Source organism: Suricata suricatta, chromosome 11, assembly GCF_006229205.1.
Source record: "Suricata suricatta isolate VVHF042 chromosome 11, meerkat_22Aug2017_6uvM2_HiC, whole genome shotgun sequence".
NCBI lineage: Eukaryota > Metazoa > Chordata > Mammalia > Carnivora > Herpestidae > Suricata > Suricata suricatta.
This window is the reverse complement of record NC_043710.1, coordinates 44,763,820-44,784,285: the sequence shown is the minus strand read 5'-3', so window position 1 is coordinate 44,784,285 and position 20,466 is coordinate 44,763,820. Positions and strand designations below refer to the sequence as shown.

The window sequence follows — 20,466 nt, the reverse complement described above, 5'->3', positions numbered from 1 at the left end:
TACACTGACCATACACAGTACTCAAAAGAGCAACAGAGCCCTTTAGATGTCTCGTGCCTTCCTCCAGGGACTGCAAGCCCTGAACAAGGGAAAGGGTTCGGTGTTCATGACTCGGTGTTTATTGAATGAGGACTTGCCTTGGGTAGAGCCCTGGGATGAGGGTAGTGGTGATACCCCAAAGAGTTCACGGTCAGGTGGGAAGGGAAAGAGGATGCAGAGCAGACATGCTCAGGGTTATTAAAATAGAATGAACGAGAACATGGGGGTGGCAGAGGGCTGACGTGATGTCAAAATTCAGCAGTTGTCAGGGTGCCTACTGGAAGCCTGGATTCGCGTGGAGAGGCTCTATATTGGAAATCCAGCAATAGCCTGATCCACGAAATAACTGCATGGGACTTGGCCAGGAATGAGGGGGCCTAAGGGCGAGACCTGTGAGATCCTTAGTCGAGGGATAAAAGGTGCGCTGGGTGTGCTCCTGCTACATTTTGAATATCTGCTTCTATTTGCCTAGAACCTGGAAGACGATTCTCAAATGTTTAAATCATCTTTTATTTTAGCTGTTCACGCCAAGAGCCTGGTAGCCATTTTGCATCTGCTGGTTGCTCTGTCCCAGTATTTCCGGGCACCAATCCGACTCCCAGATCATGTCTCCATCCAAGTGGTTGTGGTCCAGGTAAGACAGCACTACCAACATCTGTGCCCTTAAAGAGCCACAGAGGCTGAGTTCATACAGAGCTAAGGCACGCAGGGTGGCTGGAGTCAAGGATAGTGGAGTGGTTGCTGAGTGTCCCTGATGTGCTGTGTGTGGGAAGGCACATGAGTGTGCCCTCTCATGTACGTGGGCAGCAATCAGGTACATGTGCAAAGGGTGCAAGAGCGTATACTTGAGTACGGCTAGCATTGTGTGGGGCTCGTCCCTGGAGTTTACATGTTTTCGTCAGGATGGTGTCCGTGTACGGTGTATATGAGCGTGTGAGGTATGTATGTTTATGAGGTGTGTGCAGTGGGATCAGGAGAAAAGGTGTAACCCTGTGTGTGTGTGTGCATGCGGCCTGCAAGCCATGGAGAATCATTTTTTGGTTAAACAAATGAGGAATAGATATTGGGAAGAGACAGGCGACCTGTCATGTGAAGAGGGGTGTGTGTGTGTGAGAGAAAGAGAGCACACTCGCGCAAGTGTGCATGTGAGCCAGCGCCCACCTGGCCCTGCCTGTACTGAGGGCACTGGTGCTTTTTACCTGCCCAGAGAAGCAGGGCTGGGATCTCGAGTCATCCTTTCCAGACTGTTGGATGGAATTTCCATTCACATATGGCTGTGTAATTTCCACAGTGAGGGTGTGCTCTCTCCCTGTGACTATCTCACTCTGCTCCTAACCCCATTACCTACTCAAATTCAATTTTATTTTCCAACTTTATGCCCACTTAGGAAAGGTCAGCATTCTGTTCGCTTGTTTCTATTCTTTTCTAATAAACATGCTGCAGGGGAGAACGCCTCTTCTGAGCAGCTCACTGGTTATCTGGGGTTCTGGAAGAGAGGACAATATGGCTGTTCTCCCGTCCCTTGGTGAGAAAGAGCCTTGAGGGCTGGTAGGCTTTGCCTGACCCCACCAGGCCAAGTTTCTAGGACAAAAGCAAAGCTTTTGGGGATCGGATGTTGGTGGAGGGAAGGAAGATGTGAGGATGCTCCTTGGTCAGCTGCTCGGCTGTGCCCCGGTGGTAAAGTATTTCTTCTATGCCTTCTGTGTACCTAACTTGCTAAACATCAAGGAAATCTAATAGACATAGTCACATTGGCCCTGCCTGCCAGGAGACAAGACTACACCAAAGGAGCAGAGAGGGCAATCAGAGGGCCACAGGCAGTGAGAATGTGTGTGGTACAGACACGAAGTGCAACGAAAAGGGACTCACTGGCCTTGTGGATTGAGTGCTCAGCTGTGGCAAGCGTGTATGTCTGCCACAGATACGTGGCCATCCCGGGCATCCTGGTGTGAGCATCTTACTAGTGAATCCAAGCCGTCTCTATTACATTATTTTCACCAGTCAATCATGTACAAACTAATTTCAGTGTATTTTTTAGAATTGTGATTCAAGACTGGGGTGGGGGGACTTCTGTTTTTGAAACAGTGCTCACTGCAGGCCCACGTCTCATGCCTCATTTTGAGCTCAGTGATAGGCCGTCAGAAGGCTGTTGTCAGTTTAATTTCTCTGTGGACGGGTCTGTGAGCATGAGGGTGAAAACCAGGACAGGCTACAGAAAACAGCGTCAATGCAAGTCAGGTTTTATGGGGTGTTTTGCTTTGTCAAGTTAAACAGGCATGGGAGCAGGACTCAGAATTAGCCAGAAGTCACTGAGTGAGCCACAGAAAGTGTTCTCAAGGCAACAAATAATAGATCGAGGTGAATCTGGGTGCTTTGTAAGGGCTTATTTAACCCAGATTTCCTTTCCATTCTGTACAAAAGCACTGAATTCTGCATGAAGTTGAAGATGAGTTTTTCTGTCTGTGAAGAGCCTTCCTTACAAGACCAAGACACAAATTCCATGAGCCCCCTGTGAAAATCATGACAAGAATCCAAAGCAGGCTCCAGGCTCTGAGCTGTCAGCACAGAACCTAATGTGGGGTTTGAACCCACGAACCGTGAGATCATGTACTGAGCTGAAGTTGGATGCTTAACCCAGGTGCCCTTAGAAAGACCCTCTAATAGGTGTGGAGAGGGAGATTCATTAGGTCAGGTCTCTGTAGTCAGATCCCACACACCATGGGGACAACAGTCTGGGGATGGCAAGCACTTGTCACATCAAGTTCACCTTTTACAAAGGCAAAAAAGAGTGTCAAGAAGGAGCCTACAAGTGTTAGTATTTCAGCTGAAACCTGCCTTCTTGCCCTCCTGCCCAAACTTCCAGAACCTTCTTTTCTATTCCCCAGAGACACAGAAACTAGTGTCCTTGCAAAATACTTTTATCAAAGGAAAGGGAGAGCTGATAAAGGTCAAGAGTGTATCTGCACTAGATTTGGAAGAATAGATTATCAAAGTGAAAAAGGAAATAAGAAAGAAAAATAAAGATATCATTTAAAAGGGATCCAGGGGCGCCTGGATGGCTCAGTCAGTTAAGCGTCTGACTTGGGCTCAGGTCATGATCTCACAGTTTGTGGGTTTGAGCCCTGCATCAGGCTCTGGGCTGACAGCTCAGAGCTTGGAGCCTGCTTGGGATTCTGTCTCCATCTCTCTGCCCCTCCCCCCGCTCATGCTCTTTCTCTGTCTCAAAAATAAACAAACACGAAAGAACTGTTTTTAAAGGGATCCAGTAAGGAAAAAACAAGGGTTTGTTCCCATTTCAGCTTCCTCTCTCTCTCTCTGCCCCTCCCCTGCTCGTGCTCTGTCTCTCTGCCCCTCTCTCTATGTCTCTCTCTCTCTCTGTCTCTCTCTCTCAAAAATAAATATTAAACAAAAAAGAAGCAGAAGAAGGGCTTCCTGATCGCTGACACTCCTCTGGCTCACATGCCCACACACTGGGGTTTAAATTTCAAACTGGCACTCAGTTGATTCCCCATCAACTAATGGTAGCCACCGTCCCACTGATGGCAGTCACTGTCCCTCCCAATGACCTCCACTGGTGCTCTCCTGCCTCTGCCTCCTTGCTGGGGCCATCCCTTCTGTTGGAAGGCCCTGTCCTCTGTGTCCTGTCAAGTTCCATCTTGAGGACCTCCGCCCCTTGGAAGGTTTCCCTGACCATCCCCACTGAACGCGCCTGCTCCGGTCCTGCCTTCGGCACTTCGTCGGCCTGGGACCACCGCATACGTGGTTACACATGACACTTCTGAGAGTGAAAAGTGGGCGGGGGGGGGGGGGAGTCCTGCTGTAATCATTGAGGCATATAGCCGCTCCATCAGGAGCACACACCAGGACTGTTTCTTGGAAATCTTTCTCACATACCTGCTTCATCTACCCCATTGTTCTCTAAGTTCAAGGTCAGAAATTACGTCAGACGTTCCGCAGTATTCACTCGTATCCAACAGAGGTTCTTGTACGGAGAAAACAGTTCATGAAACAAAGAAGAAAGAGGATAGGGGTGCCTGGGTGGCTCAGTCGGTTAAGCGTCCGGCTTCGGCTCAAGTCATGATCTCACAGTTTGTGGGCTTGAGCCCCGCGTTGGGCTCTGTGCTGACAGCTAGCTCAGAGCGTGGAGCCTGCTTCAGATTCTGTGTCTCTCTCTCTCTCTCTCTCTCTCTCTGACCCTTCCCTGCTCATGCTCTCTCCTGTCTCCCAAAAATAAGTAAAAAAATTTTTTTGTAATTAAAAAAAAAAGAAAGAGGATAGATTGATGGGAGGAGCAGACAGATGACGGATGGATGGACAGATGGAGGGACCAGTGGGCCGGTGGGCAGATGGGTTGGTATGGGGGCTTCCAGAGTGCTGACTCTTTTTTCAGAGAATAAGCTAGTTACCTAAGGACTGTGCTGCTTACTAGAACGTCCCCTATTTACCCATTAAAAACAAAAACAAAAACTCTCCCTCTGTTTAACTGTTCCAAGTTGGCCTCCATCCTCCGCCCCACCAGCACTGCTGTTGAATGTGTTTCTCCGCTTCCCTCTGTGGCCCCAGCTGGAGGGCAGACCCGCCCTAGGCCTTCATTTCCATGTGGTTTACTGTGGATTACTCCAGGAGGCCAACAGTTTGCTTCCAGCAAAAATGTCTTCCAATAAAGAAAGAAAAGATTCACCATCCAAGAAACAGCCAACTTGTTTGGAATAAACACTAATTGCTCTTAAGTATGAATGGTATGGTCCAGTCCCAGGAAATCTGGGGCCTCCTTTTGCCTCTGGCGGTATCTCCTCTCCAGTTTCATTTCTTGAACAGCAGTAACTTTCTCAATATCAGGAATGCTAATCAGGATTTGTTTTTTGTATTTTTCTAAAGCATATTTTTCTCTCCTCCTCCCAACCCTTCTCCCCACCCCTGTTTCAGAAACGAGAAGGAATCCTCCAGTCTCGGCAAATCCAAGAGGAAATAACTGGTAACACAGAGTATGTCAACACCATTGTTGCCAGCAATTCTGTAATGGAACACAGATGTTTCTCCGAAATTCATCCATTTGCTGATATTTAGTTTTCATTTATTGGGATTGCAAGAGGGATTAGACTTCAGCCAATGATTATAGTTTAGCCTTTTCCATGCATTCAAAACATGCCTCTCAATGCTTAAGGTACAAACTTGGGTGGGGAAGTGGGGAGAGGGAATTAGCAGTGATTGAAAAATTCTAATTTTGTGGCACTCCAGGAAAAAGTATGCCCAAAAAAAGCCAACCAGCATGAAATCGTCATGCCATAAACATGGGTTGAATTTAAATTGTGAACCTTCAAAAGGACGTTTTCTTCCTTTTTTGACTCTGATGTATTTGGTCATGTGCCATGACCCAGAAAGCCCTTTTCTATCGTAGAGTGGTGGGTTGATGTTCTGTGTTTTTTCATTTCCGTTAAGCAACTGGAATATCAGAATATGTAAGAGGTTTGCCATGAGGCACAGAAGTATGTCCTTAGGTAGAAAAAGGTGGGGGTGTTGAGATCACAGGCAGGCCTGAGTCCCGGCCACAGGCAAAGTGCATTTTCAGCATCCCCTGCTCGCCCAGCTTTTCTCTAGGTTCCCTAGAACAAGAGCGAAGTGGAAAGAGCAGGGACCTTTAAGCCAGCCTGACCTGAGTTCAATTCCAGCCTCTCCTGCTTGCTCAGACCCTGGTTTCTGTATCTCTGAAGCGGGGAGCCATTTCCCTAACCAGAGAGGTTGTGAGGATTCACCATGGTAACAGCTGGGCTCCCTTGCCCATCCGCGCTGCCTGTCGTGGCTTTTCCCCCATCCCAGCTGACCCACGCCCTCCAAGTGTCGCCCAGGCTCTAGGCACCTTGCCTCCCTGGTGGTGGCTGAGGAAGTCCAAGGTGCTGCCTGCCTGCCTGGACCACACTGTGTGTCGCCTTAAAAAGAGCCCAGGGTAGGGCTGAGACATGGAGTGGCGCTTCCCAAGATGCCCAGTTTTATGGCCTGTGGAGAGCCTACAGGACCGCCTTCACATCTCGCTCCGAGGCCAGTCTTGGCAGCCAGTAGGGCTGCTGATACACAGGCACAGTGATTGCTGGCCTTGGTTCCATGAGGGGCCCGAGACAGGAGTGATGCCTCCCTGCACCTCCCCTCCCCCCTGCTGTATCACCTTCTGGAAAAGAGAAAGACATACCTCAGAGGAGTCAGGGGACGTGACGTTTGGGTTCACAGAGCAATCTGTCGGCCACATGCCATGCCTCCTGTGGTGTCCCTCTGCCATCTTGCCACACGACATGAGGGTGGATGTGAACTCCTAATAACGGCAACACAGGACACTTTATGAAGCATTTTCATATCTATTGATGTTCCTAATAAATACACAAGCCAGCACACACACCTCCTAAAACCACACATCCCAAAGGCAAAGAAGCAACTGCCCTCGATCTATCTAACACTTAACTCCAAGTTCATTATCCTTTCCAGTACTCTGCCCACAAGTCATCATTTAGGAGGTAACGGATGCACAGTTGGAATAAACCACTATAAATGAACCAAAAACATATTAAGAAAAAACATACTGAGCACTTACTGTCTACTAGGAATTATGCTAAAGTCTTTCTCCTATTAAATCACTTAATGCTCCAAACATCCTACTGGGGTATTCACTATGATCACTGTCATGTTAGAGAGAAGAGAGACCTGGAGTCCAGAGAGGCTTGGTGGTGCACCCAGGGTCACACAGCAAGTGTCTCTGTGGGTTGCACACCTAAGTATTCTGTTCTGATGCTTGTGCTGTTAGTGCTTTGAGACTTCACTGGTAGGAGCATGGTTCCATTTCCTGCCTTCCTTGAGAAACCAATTCTGAGTCAATGGCAGGCGCAGTTTGGTGGGAATCACAGGACAAACTGGAGAAAGACAAAGCTGACATCCCCCAGTGGACACGCTCCGCAGCCTGGGCCATGCAGTGGTTGGGGATGTTGAAGCCCCAAGTCCGATATTCCTTCTCAACAATAAGCAATGGTGTGATTTTACGGAAGGCAAGAAAATAGTCCTTTAACTATCACTTACACCAGGCTCTGTGCAAACACCAGTCTATCTGTATGGCAGAGGGAAAAACAGGTGGCCGTAGGGTAAAGACTACCAGTAATTGGAGACTTCATGCAGAAGAAAGTGCCCAGGAAGGAAGCTTTGTGGGCTCTTCAGTGAAGGGCAAAGAGAGAAGAATCATACTGTTTTTTCTCCTTTTCCTGCAGGGCTCTTTCTGGAAGGCATGGTGAGTTGCATAAGATTATCCTCTGGTGCTGGTGGCTGCCACAGGTTTCTAGTTAATTCTACAGCAGCTAGGAAGAACAGGCACTCTGCTTGCTTCCTGCATGTGTGTATGCACCAGCCTGGTGATAGGGCCACTTTGGTAGGGAGGGTCAGCTTCCTGATGGGAAGGGGAAAACTAACTACAACTGCCCAGTCCTCTTGTAAGTAGCCAGACCACTGACATTGCGGGGCCCTGGGTGGGTCCTGGGCATTTTCAGGGCTCTCCTGCTCTGTGTTGTGGAAGGAAAGAGGTATAAGTCCACTCTCCCCATTCAGTCCAGCTCTTCTAGAAGCGGTCTTCTCTCTCTTTCCTCATCACACGTCATCCCGCTCCAGTTTCCCAGAACTTTGGGTTTGTTTATACCGTCTGAATGTTAGAGACCTCAGTCACCCACCTGGTGGTCTCAGATTTATTCTTCGGTGCAAGAGCAGGAAAAGCAGGCCCCGGACCACCAAACTTCCCAGCCCCGGGTCCCTGCTGGACATTCTTCTCACCCCCTGCCTCAGATCCTATCCACTATTTTACCTCTCAGTTCAGAGAATCTGGGGGCTACAGCAAGGAAAATCCCAGCAAGGGGCATGGCTTTGGTATTTTCTATAATCCTGTAATACTGTGGATAATGTTTGCAATATCCCAGTAATGCTAATAAATTCAGATCAGCAGACACTTCAACGTTTACAAAACACATGCACATCATGCATCCTCTTTCATCCTCACAACACACCTCAGGGAAGTTTGTTTTTCAGATGGCATTTTATAGAAGGGGAAACTGAGGCACAAGGGTCGAAATGACTAGATCACTCCAGAGGAAGAACACATATTCTTATCCCGGGGCTCACAGGCCCCCAATCCAGCCATCCGTGCACTCTACCAGGATATCTGTCATGGGTATCCTGGTTTTGAAAATTGGCGGGTGAAGTGATTTGAGATTTAGGTAACACTCTACCTCCAAAAAGCTTCAGAAAACTTGAGACCCATGCCTAAATCATGATGTAATGAATATGAATAGTGAAGAGAAATGAGCAATCCTAAGTCAAACTGCCAGACAGAGCCCCCCAAACCCAGCCCCAAAAGAGGGTTGACCTAGAAAGTGGACACAGAAACAGAGAAAGCCCCTAAGCCAAGAATCAATCCCAGAAATCTGCCTAAACCCGGTTTCCAGAGTCCCCAACATTGTTTCATGCACCAGAGAATTCCTACCTACATCTGACCTTGTGGCCATCTTGGCCGGGCCCTGGAGTGGGCTTCCCCCCTCCAAGAAGGAGTCTTTGCTCCACCTTACATTTTTCTGTGTTTCCAGAACGTGATGCCTTTGACACCTTATTTGACCATGCACCAGACAAGCTCAACGTAGTGAAAAAGGTGAGCGAGAGGTACCTGGGAGGGAGGGGGGCGAGATGTATCATACATTAGAATGTGTGCAAAACATTAGAACACACGTGTGCAGCCTGCAAGCTTCCTCAAACTGGTGTCCTCTCCAGCTCTCTGCACACTTGGGGCCTGCCCACCTGATGTACACTTTATCCGTCTCTTCCTGATGGACACCTTATCTACTCCCTTCTCCCGTCAGGATGACAGTGTCTCCTGGGGATTTGGAGGCTTCAAGCACCCTGTCTTCTCATCTACACTGAACCCTCCTCACTCAGCCCTCCTTCCTCCCCAGGCACAGGCACCTGCCCCTAGAAAGGTCTGGAAGGAGGGACCTGGTGAGGTCATTTCTTCTCTGGCCCCCCCAACTCTGGGCTAGGACACTGCTCCTCTCATTCTGCCCTCTCCCTGCCCCTTTCACAGTCCTGAGACTGGCTATTTGAATCACGCAGAGGAGGAGACCACAAATCCTAGGGCCCATCCTTCCCTGTGAACTCAAGGAGTTTTGCAGAAGAGCCTCACAGGCTGCTCATTCTCAGCCTGCTCTGCAGGGACACCTGGCACAGTGTCCTTGGTTGGGCCTTGTCCTGTGTTATCACACTGGTCCTTGTCCTCACAGTAGAGGCACAGAGGTGGCCTCCAGGGCGTGGCACTGGCAACAGTCTCCATCTCAATGCCTGGCTTGTGCTTCTCTTGTAGACACTCATCACTTTTGTGAACAAGCACCTGAATAAACTGAACCTGGAGGTCACAGAGCTGGAAACCCAGGTGGGTGACAGCCCTGAGTGCAGGGCGGGGGGCAAGTCCCTGTGCAATTGCCACTCTTCCAAGTGCCCCATCCCTGCACTGCCAGGGTGGCTTTCCACGCCAATCCTGAAGCGGTCCCAGGAGGGAGCAGAATTCTATTCTGCTAACGGGTGAACTGCACAGAATGCTGAGTATTTTTCCAATGGTTTATTTTGAAGAGTTGCAAGAATAGCATCTTGAATACCCATACACTTTACACCTACATACACCAATTTTTGGCCTTTGCCCACATTCAGCATCTATTTCTCTCCCTCTCCCCATGAATACTTCAGCATACATGTCTAAGAACAAGTATTCTCCTAAATAATCACACCACTATGGTCAGATTCAAGCAATCTTCACATCGATACATTGGTCTATTTAGATTGAACCACAGTTGCTGATATTTGACTACTTTTGACAGTGTCATATGGGTCAAAGAAACATAGTTGTCTTAATATTCTCAGGATGCTTTTAATGGTCATATCTTTCAGTCTCTCTCTTTTTGTTTTTTTAACTTTTTTTAATTTTTGAGCGAGACAGACAGACCAACAGACAGACAGAACACCAGTAGTGGAGGACCAGAGAGGAAGACACAGAATCCAAAGCAGGCTCCAAGCTCTGAGCTGTCAGCACAGAGGCCAACGCAGGGCTCAAACTCACAAACTGTGAGATCATGACCTGAGCCTAAATCAGACACAACCGACTGAGCCACCCAGGGGCCTCTAAATCTCTTTTTAACGTATAACAAGTCCTCAGCCCTTTTTTTGCATAACGTTGACATTTTTGAAGAGTGCAGGCCATTAGGTTCATAGGACCTCAGTTTTTACCCTCACGATTAGATTCAGGCTCTGCATTTTCAGTGACCGTTCCACCCCCATTAACACTGTGCTCCTCTCAGGCACTTTGTCAGTTAGTCCCATTCCTGGCGACAGTAACTTTGGTCACTTGGTTAGTGTCCACCAGATTTCTCTACTATAAAGCTCTCCCTGCCTTTATAATTAATCTTTATCAGGAGGTACTTTAAGACTGTGTAATACAGGGCTCCCAGGCGGCTCAGTCAGTTAAGCGTCTGACTTCTGCTCTGGTCATGATCTCACGGTTGGTGAGTTCGAGCCCTGTGTCAGGCTCTGTGCTGAAAGCTCAGAGCTTGGAGCCTGCTTTGGATTCCGTGTTTCCCTCTCTCTCTGCCCCTCCCTCATTCATACCCTGTCTCTCTCTCCTTCAAAAATAAATAAACATTTAAAAAATTTTTTTCAAAGACTGCAATACACCCTTTTTCCCAACCCCCTTTCCTCTGTGATGAACTTCTAAAGTATGGTTTCTTTTGAGAATGTGGGCACCTCCTGTCAGGTCTCAAGATAATTTCCAGGGCTGTCACTGAGCTCTACCTGAGTGTGTCCTGTCTGTACTCTATAAAGTGAGCTTTAGAAGCTCTGAAGAGCTAGAATGAGTTCTAGAATTCCCACTTCAGTTTTCATAGGCAAGGAGTGTTGAGAAGAAGCCCCTGCCAGACACGTTTGGGGTCTGTGTGCAGGTTCAACCACCAAGGCATATGAACCAGCAGTCAAGGGTGAGAAGAGTCCAAGTCAGTGGCACTCCGAGGTATGAGAAGCCCTGACCCTAGGCTAGGGTTCTCCCCCTGAGTAGACAGATTAGATTCTTTATTCTCAGTTGGGTCTAGCCACAGCCAAAAAGAGACCCAGTTAGGCCCATGCCAGAGGGCCTTGATTCTGACGCAAACACTGGAGTCTGTTCTCCCGTTCACCTTGGCATGGCCTGGGGAGGAGTCAGGCTCAGGCCCCCTTCCCCCCACTGGAATTGAAGGCCCGCTGGCTGGAAGCAGGGAGGTTGCTCCTAGGTCAAGTTCAAGGTCGGGCAGGAGGCTGAGCCACAAACCCACCAGCTGGTCACCCAGCAGACATGGTCCAGCTCACATTCCAGGCAATTCTGTCTAGTTTTAAGTTTCTTGAGTTGATTCCAAGAACTCTGAGCTCTTAAGAACTCTTTAACAACTGCGGTTATGCCCACAAAGACTTGGGGGCCCCACCTCCTTTGAAAGGTTCTTTAATTTCAGGTATCCATCTGACCTCTAGATCTTTTTTTAATTTTTAAAATGTTTTATTTATTTATTTTTGAGAGAGACAGAGTGCATGTGCAAGTGGGGGAGGGTGACAGAGGATCAGAAGGAGGCTCTGTGCTGGCAGCAGAGAGCCCGATGCAGGGCTTGAACACACGAGCTGTGACATCATGGCCTGAGTCAAAGTCAGATGCTTAATCAACTGAGCCACCAGGTGCCCCTGACCTCTAGATCTTTGTTCAGACCATCCTCTGCCACTGGCATGCCCACTCTTCCCAAATGCCCCTCTTCCCACAGGCCCGCCACTGCCTCCATGAAGCCCGTGCTGATTGCCCAGCACACATTCTCCTTGCCCTCCCAGCAGAAGACCTGCACCTCCAGCTTAGCTCAGGAGTCTACCGTCCCTCAGACCAGGTTCCCAACTGTCCTGGATGGAAGGGACCAGGCCCTTTGCCTCTCGCTGTGGCTCTCTGCACACAGCTATGCTTTGTCAACAGGAGCCAGTAATAGCAATATTTAACATTTAGTGTTGCCTACATGCCAAACAGTGTTCCAGGGACTCTTCACATATTAACTGCTGTATCCTCATGATGCCTCTCTAGAGTAGGTCCTGTCCTATCATTCTTTCCTTGTCGCAGAGTAGTGACCTAAGTTTCTCAAGTCACACAACTAGCGAATAAGCAGGACAGCTGGAGGCCTAGGACCAGAGCCACATTCTTAACAGTTACCCTCTGCTGCCTCTCAAACAGTAAAAGGATGAGAGGTGACAAAGGAGAATGCCCAGGCCTGTGGCACACTAGAGTTCCTTCTCTGTTCACAGGGCGGAAGTCCCCTGCCATGGGCATTGAACTCCCTTTCCCTCCTCCCTCTGCCCCTCAACCCCACCCAACTAGCTCCCCCCTCATCCCTCAGATGTCCAGTCAGGCTGTGCCACCTCCAGACGACTTCCCTGTGGTCCTGAGGGGGAGTGGCCGACATCAGTCAATCTCACACAGGCCAGCATGCTCACCTCCGTCAGAGCACTGCTGCCTTTCCTCCACACCAGTCTCCCCATTAGGCTGTGAGCACCTCAGGGGCAGGGCCTCGTCAGACTTCTATCTGTGGTCCCTGTGCCAGATCAGGGCCAGGGACACATTCAGTGTTCAGTTCACATGGGACCAGCTGAGACCCAGACGGTGGCCATGGCTTCCGTGCTAGGCCAGCCAGACATGGGCCGGGCCTGCTGCAAAGTAGACCTTCTTGCCTCAGGCCCGTGCCCTGCACCCCCAGCCAGCAGCCTGCCTGGGAATGGAGCCTTCGGGCGGCTGACATGAAGGGGGCCCCCTGGATAGGGTCTGCCTCGGCTTGGGGGCCCAGGGCCTTCACCTGGCCCTCTCCCTTCAGTTTGCAGATGGGGTGTACCTGGTGCTGCTCATGGGGCTCCTGGAGGGCTACTTCGTGCCTCTGCACAGCTTCTTCCTGACCCCGGACAGCTTTGAACAGAAGGTAAGTGGAGGAAACCTCAAGGGAGACCCCCAGCCCACATCCCCCAATCCATCTGCCCACAGCTATGATGGGCCATGCAGGGAAAACGGAGGTCTTCTACAGTTGGATGTGGGGCCCCTTATGATGAACAGCTGAGCTGGAAAGGAGCTACCTACAGACCGCCGCTGAGCATCTTGAACTGCTCTCCTTTCCCTCTGCAGTCTGGCCCCGGTCCCCTAGCCACACGCTCCCGCCAGGGGCGCAGCCCAGCCTCCTCACTCCCCAGACGTGACAGCGAGGGTGGCTGCAGAGCTGGCTGGACCTAAGGCTCACACTCAGCCCGCTTCTGATGCCTCTCATGGGTACCACGGCTTGCCTGCTAGACAAGGGGCAGTTGGTCCAAAGCAGAACCCCTTCTCTGCCTCCTGAACATGTTTTGCCATCTCATCCTTTCAACCGTGCACACGGATGTCCCTACATTTAAAGTCTTGGTGGTTGACCTGGAAACACAGCAGAACAGGAAGAAGATCTTGAACTTCTCCAGGAACATTTCACCAACAGCCAGCTGGGACCAGCCAGCTCACACTCCACATGGCCCGGCCATCTTGGTAGCCTCATTTCTCCTTCAGATTAGGGCCTCATTTTTACTCAGCCTCTGCCCCCCTGGCTATCATGCTAGATCCTTTCCTTCCCAGGGACAGGCCCCGGGAACCCCAAGCATCTAGGAATCCATGCACAATGACACAGGTACCACATTTCTCTTTCCAGGTCTTGAATGTCTCCTTTGCCTTCGAGCTCATGCAGGATGGGGGATTGGAAAAGCCAAAACCACGGCCAGAAGGTACTTTGCTCTTCCCTGGGTTTGTGACGAGACCCTGCCCATCAGTGTTCAGGGCACAGGGCAGGCCTCGTGTTGGACGAGTATCAAGAGAACAGTCTCTTCCCTGAAGTCTTCTTTGCCATTTGCAAAGGAGGTAGGACAGGGCGCAGCTGCTCCATCCTAGAGATCCTTTGTGACTGCAAATAAAGATCCTATGAATGGGATCACGAAGTAAGGCTGGAGCGGAGGTGCCAGTTCCTACACTGGAACTGCCCTGTGCCCAGTTTGCAGGTCCTTCCGGCCCTGGACAGGTTGCCGACCTGTCAAACGGCTGCACCCCAGCCAGGCAGGGAGAGGATGCAGGAGTCCGCACCAGCAGCTCTGCTCGGAGCGTAATTGCCTCTCCGGTTGACCCTGTGCATATGGGAGACACGTTTCTCCCGGGAGCCTGCTTTGTATGGATGTTTATTGACTCACTCACTGAAATACCCCATTTTATCAGCGCTGGTGAGTCCACACTTTGTTGCAGATAATCTTCTGTTCTTCATTTGTGGGCCCTTCTGCCTGTCCTTGCCTGGTTGTTTACAGGAAAGTGGATCAGTAGGGGTTGGGTGCCTTCCTTCTCCATTGTTGATTGCGCCTGTGTCTCCATCCACATCACTTCCGGGGGAGGGGGTCATTCACTGTCCAGTGGACTCGAGACTGCAAGGTGGTGATATGCCAAGAGCTGTCCTTGACCTCAAGGCACTCTCAGCCACTCGGGGGTGAAGAAAGATGCATACAGTAACCACAACGGAATGACAGTTGTGGCCACTGCCAGGGAAAAGGGACGGCTAAGAGAGCGAGAGAACTGAGGAGGTGACATTGCTTCAGTCCGGGCAAATGACAGTTTGATGGAGATGGTGGCAGCTGAGCTAAACCATAAAGATCAGATAGGGCTTTTGTATTTAGAGATCAGGACAGAGGAGGCAGTGTCCCAGATGGGATGACAGTGTAAGCAAAAGTCCTGCCTGGGGAAAGGGGAGGGGCTCCATGTGTGAGACAGCAGAGCATGTGGCTAAGCTCTTAACAGCCCCAATCCAGTCCCCCCCCGCACCAGCCAGCTCTGCGGCCTTGGTCGACTTACCATCTCTGAGCCTACTTGTCATGTCTATAAAAACGGAACTCCTAGAGACATGCACATGACAAGATTAAAGGTGATGAGGTCTGATGCATAGCACCTAACACCTGATAATCAACGTTAAGCAGTCCCCTATTGGGCTGGATAATGAAGAGTATGAATCGAATCATGGTTGGTAAGGATGATGTGAACTGGTGCTTGGTCCCTAAGGGACCAGATGTTAAGGCAGAAAGTCTGGACTTTATTCTGTAAGTCATGGGAGACATGGAAGTTTCTTAGGCAGGCAGGTGATATGATTGGAGCTCTGTTCCAGAGAGCTCATTTGGAAGACAGTGTGAAGAACAGATATGTAGATGCAGGGCACCATCAGCAGCACCAGGGAACCCAGGAGGAAAAGCAGGCTTGTCAGGGGACATAAGGATGTCAGTCCTGATGGACTGACCGAGCAGAACCTTAGAGTTCAGGGGAAAGAACAGGGCTGTGGGTATGTGACTGGAAGTCTCCCACTTAGTGGAAACTAGACTACAGAAAAGCATGCAGAGAAAAGAAAAGGGTTAAGGGCAGTGTCTTATGGATATGCCTTTCTTGAAGCAGAAGGAGAAAGCAGAAAAACCAGAGGAGAGAGGTGGATTATGAAGAATTGCATTGTGTCCCTGGGTTGTGCGTCACCACAGACCTCGTTGACTCAGCTCTGGCCAACAAAAGCCAAGCCCTTATTCTCACTTATTGCCACCTGTTCTGAGCACCTAGCAGTCCCTACTGGAGGACCTCTAACAAGGATGGTCTCCTTCTAGGGGCCCTCTCCTGGAAAGGTCACTAGGGCCATCCTAATGCCATTAGGAATGGACTCTGAGCTTTGGAGTCCAATGATGGGCACCTCACTTCAGCGTACGAGGGACAGAAGGAGAGGGACAAAAGAGAGATCTGGCCAGCATCTCTCTTTCCATGTTCTTGAGCCGCTTAATATGCAACTTCCTCGTCACAGATGGGAAGAACTCCTCCTGATAGGTCCATTTTCAGGCATTTATTTCCCTCGGAACAGACAGTCTTCCCAATATCAATTAACCTACAGGGCTACTTCAGCATTTAGAGGACATTTCTCATACAATTACTGACTGGACTGCTTAATATGGAACTTCCTGACCCATGGCCATGGAAAAACACATCTGCTCCATTTGTTGTTACACTGGGCATCGTGCCCACACTGAAAATTTCCAGTGTGTAAAGGAGAACTGAAATGGCATTTTGTGAAATTGTACTTTGCACAAGGTAGATAGCCCAGCATTCCCTCTGGTTTCTGTGCTTCTCCCTGGAAAGTAGATGCAATAGTCAATGCTGCAGATTTTACAGAAGGTGCCAGTGTGGGTTATGCTTTCAGGGTTGAGGGTTCTTTCAAAATCAGACCGGCTGTGGTGAAGGCATTTTTTTACGGCAAATGTTTCTAAGGTCAGAAGAATGCATTCTCTGCCATACTGTTTGACATTCAAAGTTCTGTTGTACCTTGAAAGCTCCTGGGAACTGGGTTTGCATCTCAGATGACTTTTGCTGCCCAGGCTTCATAAACTTTTCGCACACCAAGTGTTAGCATCAAGTTCATGGCCAGTGAAGCACTTGAAATACTGACATAAAGCTGATGGCTTTTTATTTGGGGGACTACACCCGCTGTCTTCCAATGCACATGGCTACCCTTTTATATTCACAGAGCCGCATCACTGAACATGGTTAAGACTATCATGATAGCCAAGTAGGGACTTCGAAGAAATCGAATGCCAGGCAGGAATGGAGCCTGTAGGTCAGCCAGCAGGCGGATAGAATATCTAAAATTTAAAGAATCTGAAAGTTGGGGCCAGACTTAAGGCAATGCTAAAAAGCCATGCAGGTGACAGCAGCTGAGGTCTAAGGGATCAGTTCATTTGGGAAGGACTTGGTTAGTGGCTGGAAATACAGAAAATGGTTCAATTTCTCTTCCTCATTCCTTTAGGAGGTAGTGTGCAGACCAGACAGTGACAAAAATTTTAAACTGATGGTATTAAGTGTTAGCAAGGATGTGGAGCAACACGAACTACTGGCATGACTATAAATACAACCATTGTTCTAAAGCAGTTTGTCTTTATGTTATATAGTTGAAGATCTGCAGTGCCTTGTATGGTAGGTGGAATGATGGCCCCAAAAATGTTCACGTCCTAATCCCCAGGACCTGACGATATGTTAGCTTACATGGCAGAAGGGATTTTGCCGATGTGATTACATTGAGGATGTTGAGACAGGGAGATGACCTCAGAGCATCTGAATAGTTCCAGTATAATCACCAGGGAAGCAGAAGGCTCAGTGTCAGAGTGAGGCGGCACGAAAAAGACTCAAACAGCCATTGCGGCCTTTGGAGATGGAAGGGGGGACACCAAGCCAAAGGATTCAGGCTTATAGAAGCTAGTCCCTAGAACAAAAAAAAAAAGCAAGAAAACTAAAGTTCCCTGGAGCCTGCAAAAGAGAGTACAGGCCTACTGATCCCTTAATTCACCCCAGCAAAGCCCATTTTGGACTTTGGCCTCTAGAACTGTAAGATAACAAATTTGGGTTGTTTTAAGCCACCAAAATACATGACAGTTTGTTACAGCAGCAATAGGAAACTAATACACTCTGTGATGCAATAAGTCATTCATACACATGCATGTCCATACACCAGGAACTAAACTAGTCCAAGACTATCCATGATAGTCTAGACTGGACTGCACATCCCAGCAGACTAGATAAATTGGAGAACAGTCACACCATGGATTAATACACAATGACAACAAGTGAATGGGGAAATCAGGGGAAAGACTTTTAGTTACCGAAGCATGGAGAGGTCAGTGATTATTCTCTGCAAAAAGGCATGTATTAAACTAGACAAAAGGATCAAAAATGACCACTTCAAGGCACTGAAAATTGACTACAAGTAGATGACAAATTGGGAGGCATTTATTCTTGAAAAACTATAAAATTAGAGCTGGATAATTATAGTTTTATCTCAATAAAACAAATGATACCTCAAAATCATTTACAAAAATGAACAGCTCACGCAACATGGACAAACCCTATTATCGGGATTTTAAATAAGGATATCACAAAAGAATACATGTCATGAATTCCATTTACATAAAACATGGAAATAGGCAAAATTAAAATCTATTTAAAGGTACATATGTTGCTGGTGGGATTATGAAGGAAAGCTAGGAAATAATCACCATAAAATTCAGGATACTGGTTATCTTTGCCAGGTGAGAGAGGCTTATGATCGGAATAAGCTTATGACCAGACTTTGACATTCAAAGTGCCGTTGTACCTTGAAAGCTCCTGGGAACTGGGTTTGCATCTCAGATGACTTTTGCTGCCCAGGCTTCATACACTTTTCGCACACCAAGTGTTAGCATCAAGTTCATGGCCAGTGAAGCACTTGAAATACTGACATAAAGCTGATGGCTTTTTATTTGGGGGACCACACCACCTGTGTTCCAATGCACATGCCTACCCTCTTATTCATGGAGCCGCATTACTGAACATGGTTAAGACTCTATCATGATAGCCAAGTGGGGACTCCAAAGAAATCGAGTGCCAGGCAGGAATGAGTGTACCAAACAGGAAGGGGGCTCTTTGAAGGTGCTGACAATGTCCTACATCTATCATGAGTGGTGGTTACATGGGGTTTCTCTTCCAAGCATTTAAAACCGCACATGTAGGTTACGTGAACTTTTCTGATTGTTTGTCATATTTAAATATTTTTAATATGTAAGAAAAGAGCAAGAGCACCAGATAGGATAGCAGACCTACACCAATAGGACCCATCTCCAAAGGACGGGTCTATCCTGGGGGAGGGGGTGTGGATAGGGAGCAGACAGAAAAACGAGGCAGGGACTGAGGATGAGCTAGATCCATCAGGAGTGGGACAGAGGCCGGCTCACCCCAGCTGGCCAGTGGCTGCCCATCTTATTCCTGCCCCCACCACGTAGAAGCACTGAGCTACTGATGTCTTCCTACCTTGGTCAAGGGATTTGGGGACCCAGCAGGGAAACTTCTGAGAAAGGGCCTCAGCAGTGCTCCAGGTGGGGATAAGGGAGATTGGTGGCACAGATGGGTCCATGGAGGGCATGGTTGTACAGGGCCCTGTCCCTTTGTAAAGACTGTGTGAAGGGAGCTCCGCACCCCTTTGTGACTTCTGCATCATTTAGAGAACAATGAACTCATTTTGGACAATTGGCTAATGAATGAGAAGAATTACTAATGCCGCCAGGTCAGAGGGGCAAATGGGAAGCCTTTTCCACTAGGCCAGAGTCTATTTTCTACCTAGAGTGGCCTTGGGTCTGATCTCTTTCTTGGCCACAGCCAGCGGGCCAACCAGCTCTGGTTGTTTCTAACCAGGGGCTCCACCATCCAGACTGTTCTCAGAAAGGAGCCCTGGGCTGACACACAGGGGTCATCAGAGTAGTACTGACTTAGTAATCACACTGTTTATTAGACCAGGGCTTTCAAGAGGTTCTGACTATATAGCATGGAGTCACAGTTTATTCCCAGGAATCCAGAGCCTCTCGCCGGCTAACACAGCCCATCTACTGACCTGCTTGGAACGGTGTGGTAGTTGGCTTCCTTGATGAGAACAGACAGTTGTCGGTGTCTCTGACTGTTGTCCCCACTCTTCACCCAGCCTACCTGCTGGTGATGGCTTATAGAAAGAAGGAACTCAGATTTTCCAGGGAGCGTGGCCTCATCTATGGTAATAGCACCCCCTGGAGTTGTGCAGTACACAGACTGCACAGCTGTACATAACAGCTCTGTTAACAGGCAAAGACAGGAAAGGGGAAGGAAACTACCATGCAGAAAGGCCTTCGTGTGTTCTAGATGTTTTTCATAAACCCAGTTTTATCAGTGAGAAAATGGACTTGGAGAAGTCAAGTGACTTTAACTGGGTTACATAGCTATCATGAAGATGGGCTTCACACCTCAGCGGGCATTAAAATTAAGTGGTCAGCTTGAGACATTCTCCCATTGTGGGCATTTTCCTTCTCTAGAAATCTCAGAACTTATCTTTCCTTAAAAGAGGAGAACAAGTCCTCCTCCTTTATCTCTATCTGTCCTCCATCAGCCCCCAAGTTCCTCCTTTGTGTTCATGCCCATGGCCTCTATTCCTCATCTGCCCATTCTGTGGCTAATACTTGGCCTCCACCTGCACGTGGCTTTGCTCTCTCCCAACCCACCAATTGGAGCCTCATCCCCTGGGAACCCATTCCAGTCGTACCCTTGTGGGAGCATGGAGCCCTATCACTTCTCTTCTTCTGGAATTTTCTTCCTTGGCTTGATTGACACTGGCAATTATTCATTCATCTATCTATTCAAATCTTTCAAGGTCTATGCATGCCTGGTACAGGGCAAGGCACAGAAGCAAAATAAGACTGGCTGGCTGTGATCAAGGCACATAGAGTCCAGGGAAGAGACAGATTTCATCAAATGAGCAC

The 20,466-nt window shown here is 48.7% G+C and overlaps 1 protein-coding gene across 1 annotated transcript in view; it reads left to right on the top strand.

Annotated features, from left to right (window-relative positions):
* The window catches only part of PARVA (parvin alpha), a 166,672-nt gene that overhangs the window by 143,282 nt on the left and 2,924 nt on the right, over positions 1 to 20,466 (top strand). Inside the window, exons 6-12 of the mRNA XM_029914568.1 lie at positions 558 to 673; positions 4,966 to 5,024; positions 7,284 to 7,303; positions 8,643 to 8,704; positions 9,410 to 9,478; positions 12,960 to 13,061; positions 13,809 to 13,881. Coding sequence (XP_029770428.1) covers positions 558 to 673; positions 4,966 to 5,024; positions 7,284 to 7,303; positions 8,643 to 8,704; positions 9,410 to 9,478; positions 12,960 to 13,061; positions 13,809 to 13,881 — 501 coding nt within the window. The remainder of the gene's footprint in view (positions 1 to 557; positions 674 to 4,965; positions 5,025 to 7,283; positions 7,304 to 8,642; positions 8,705 to 9,409; positions 9,479 to 12,959; positions 13,062 to 13,808; positions 13,882 to 20,466) is intronic.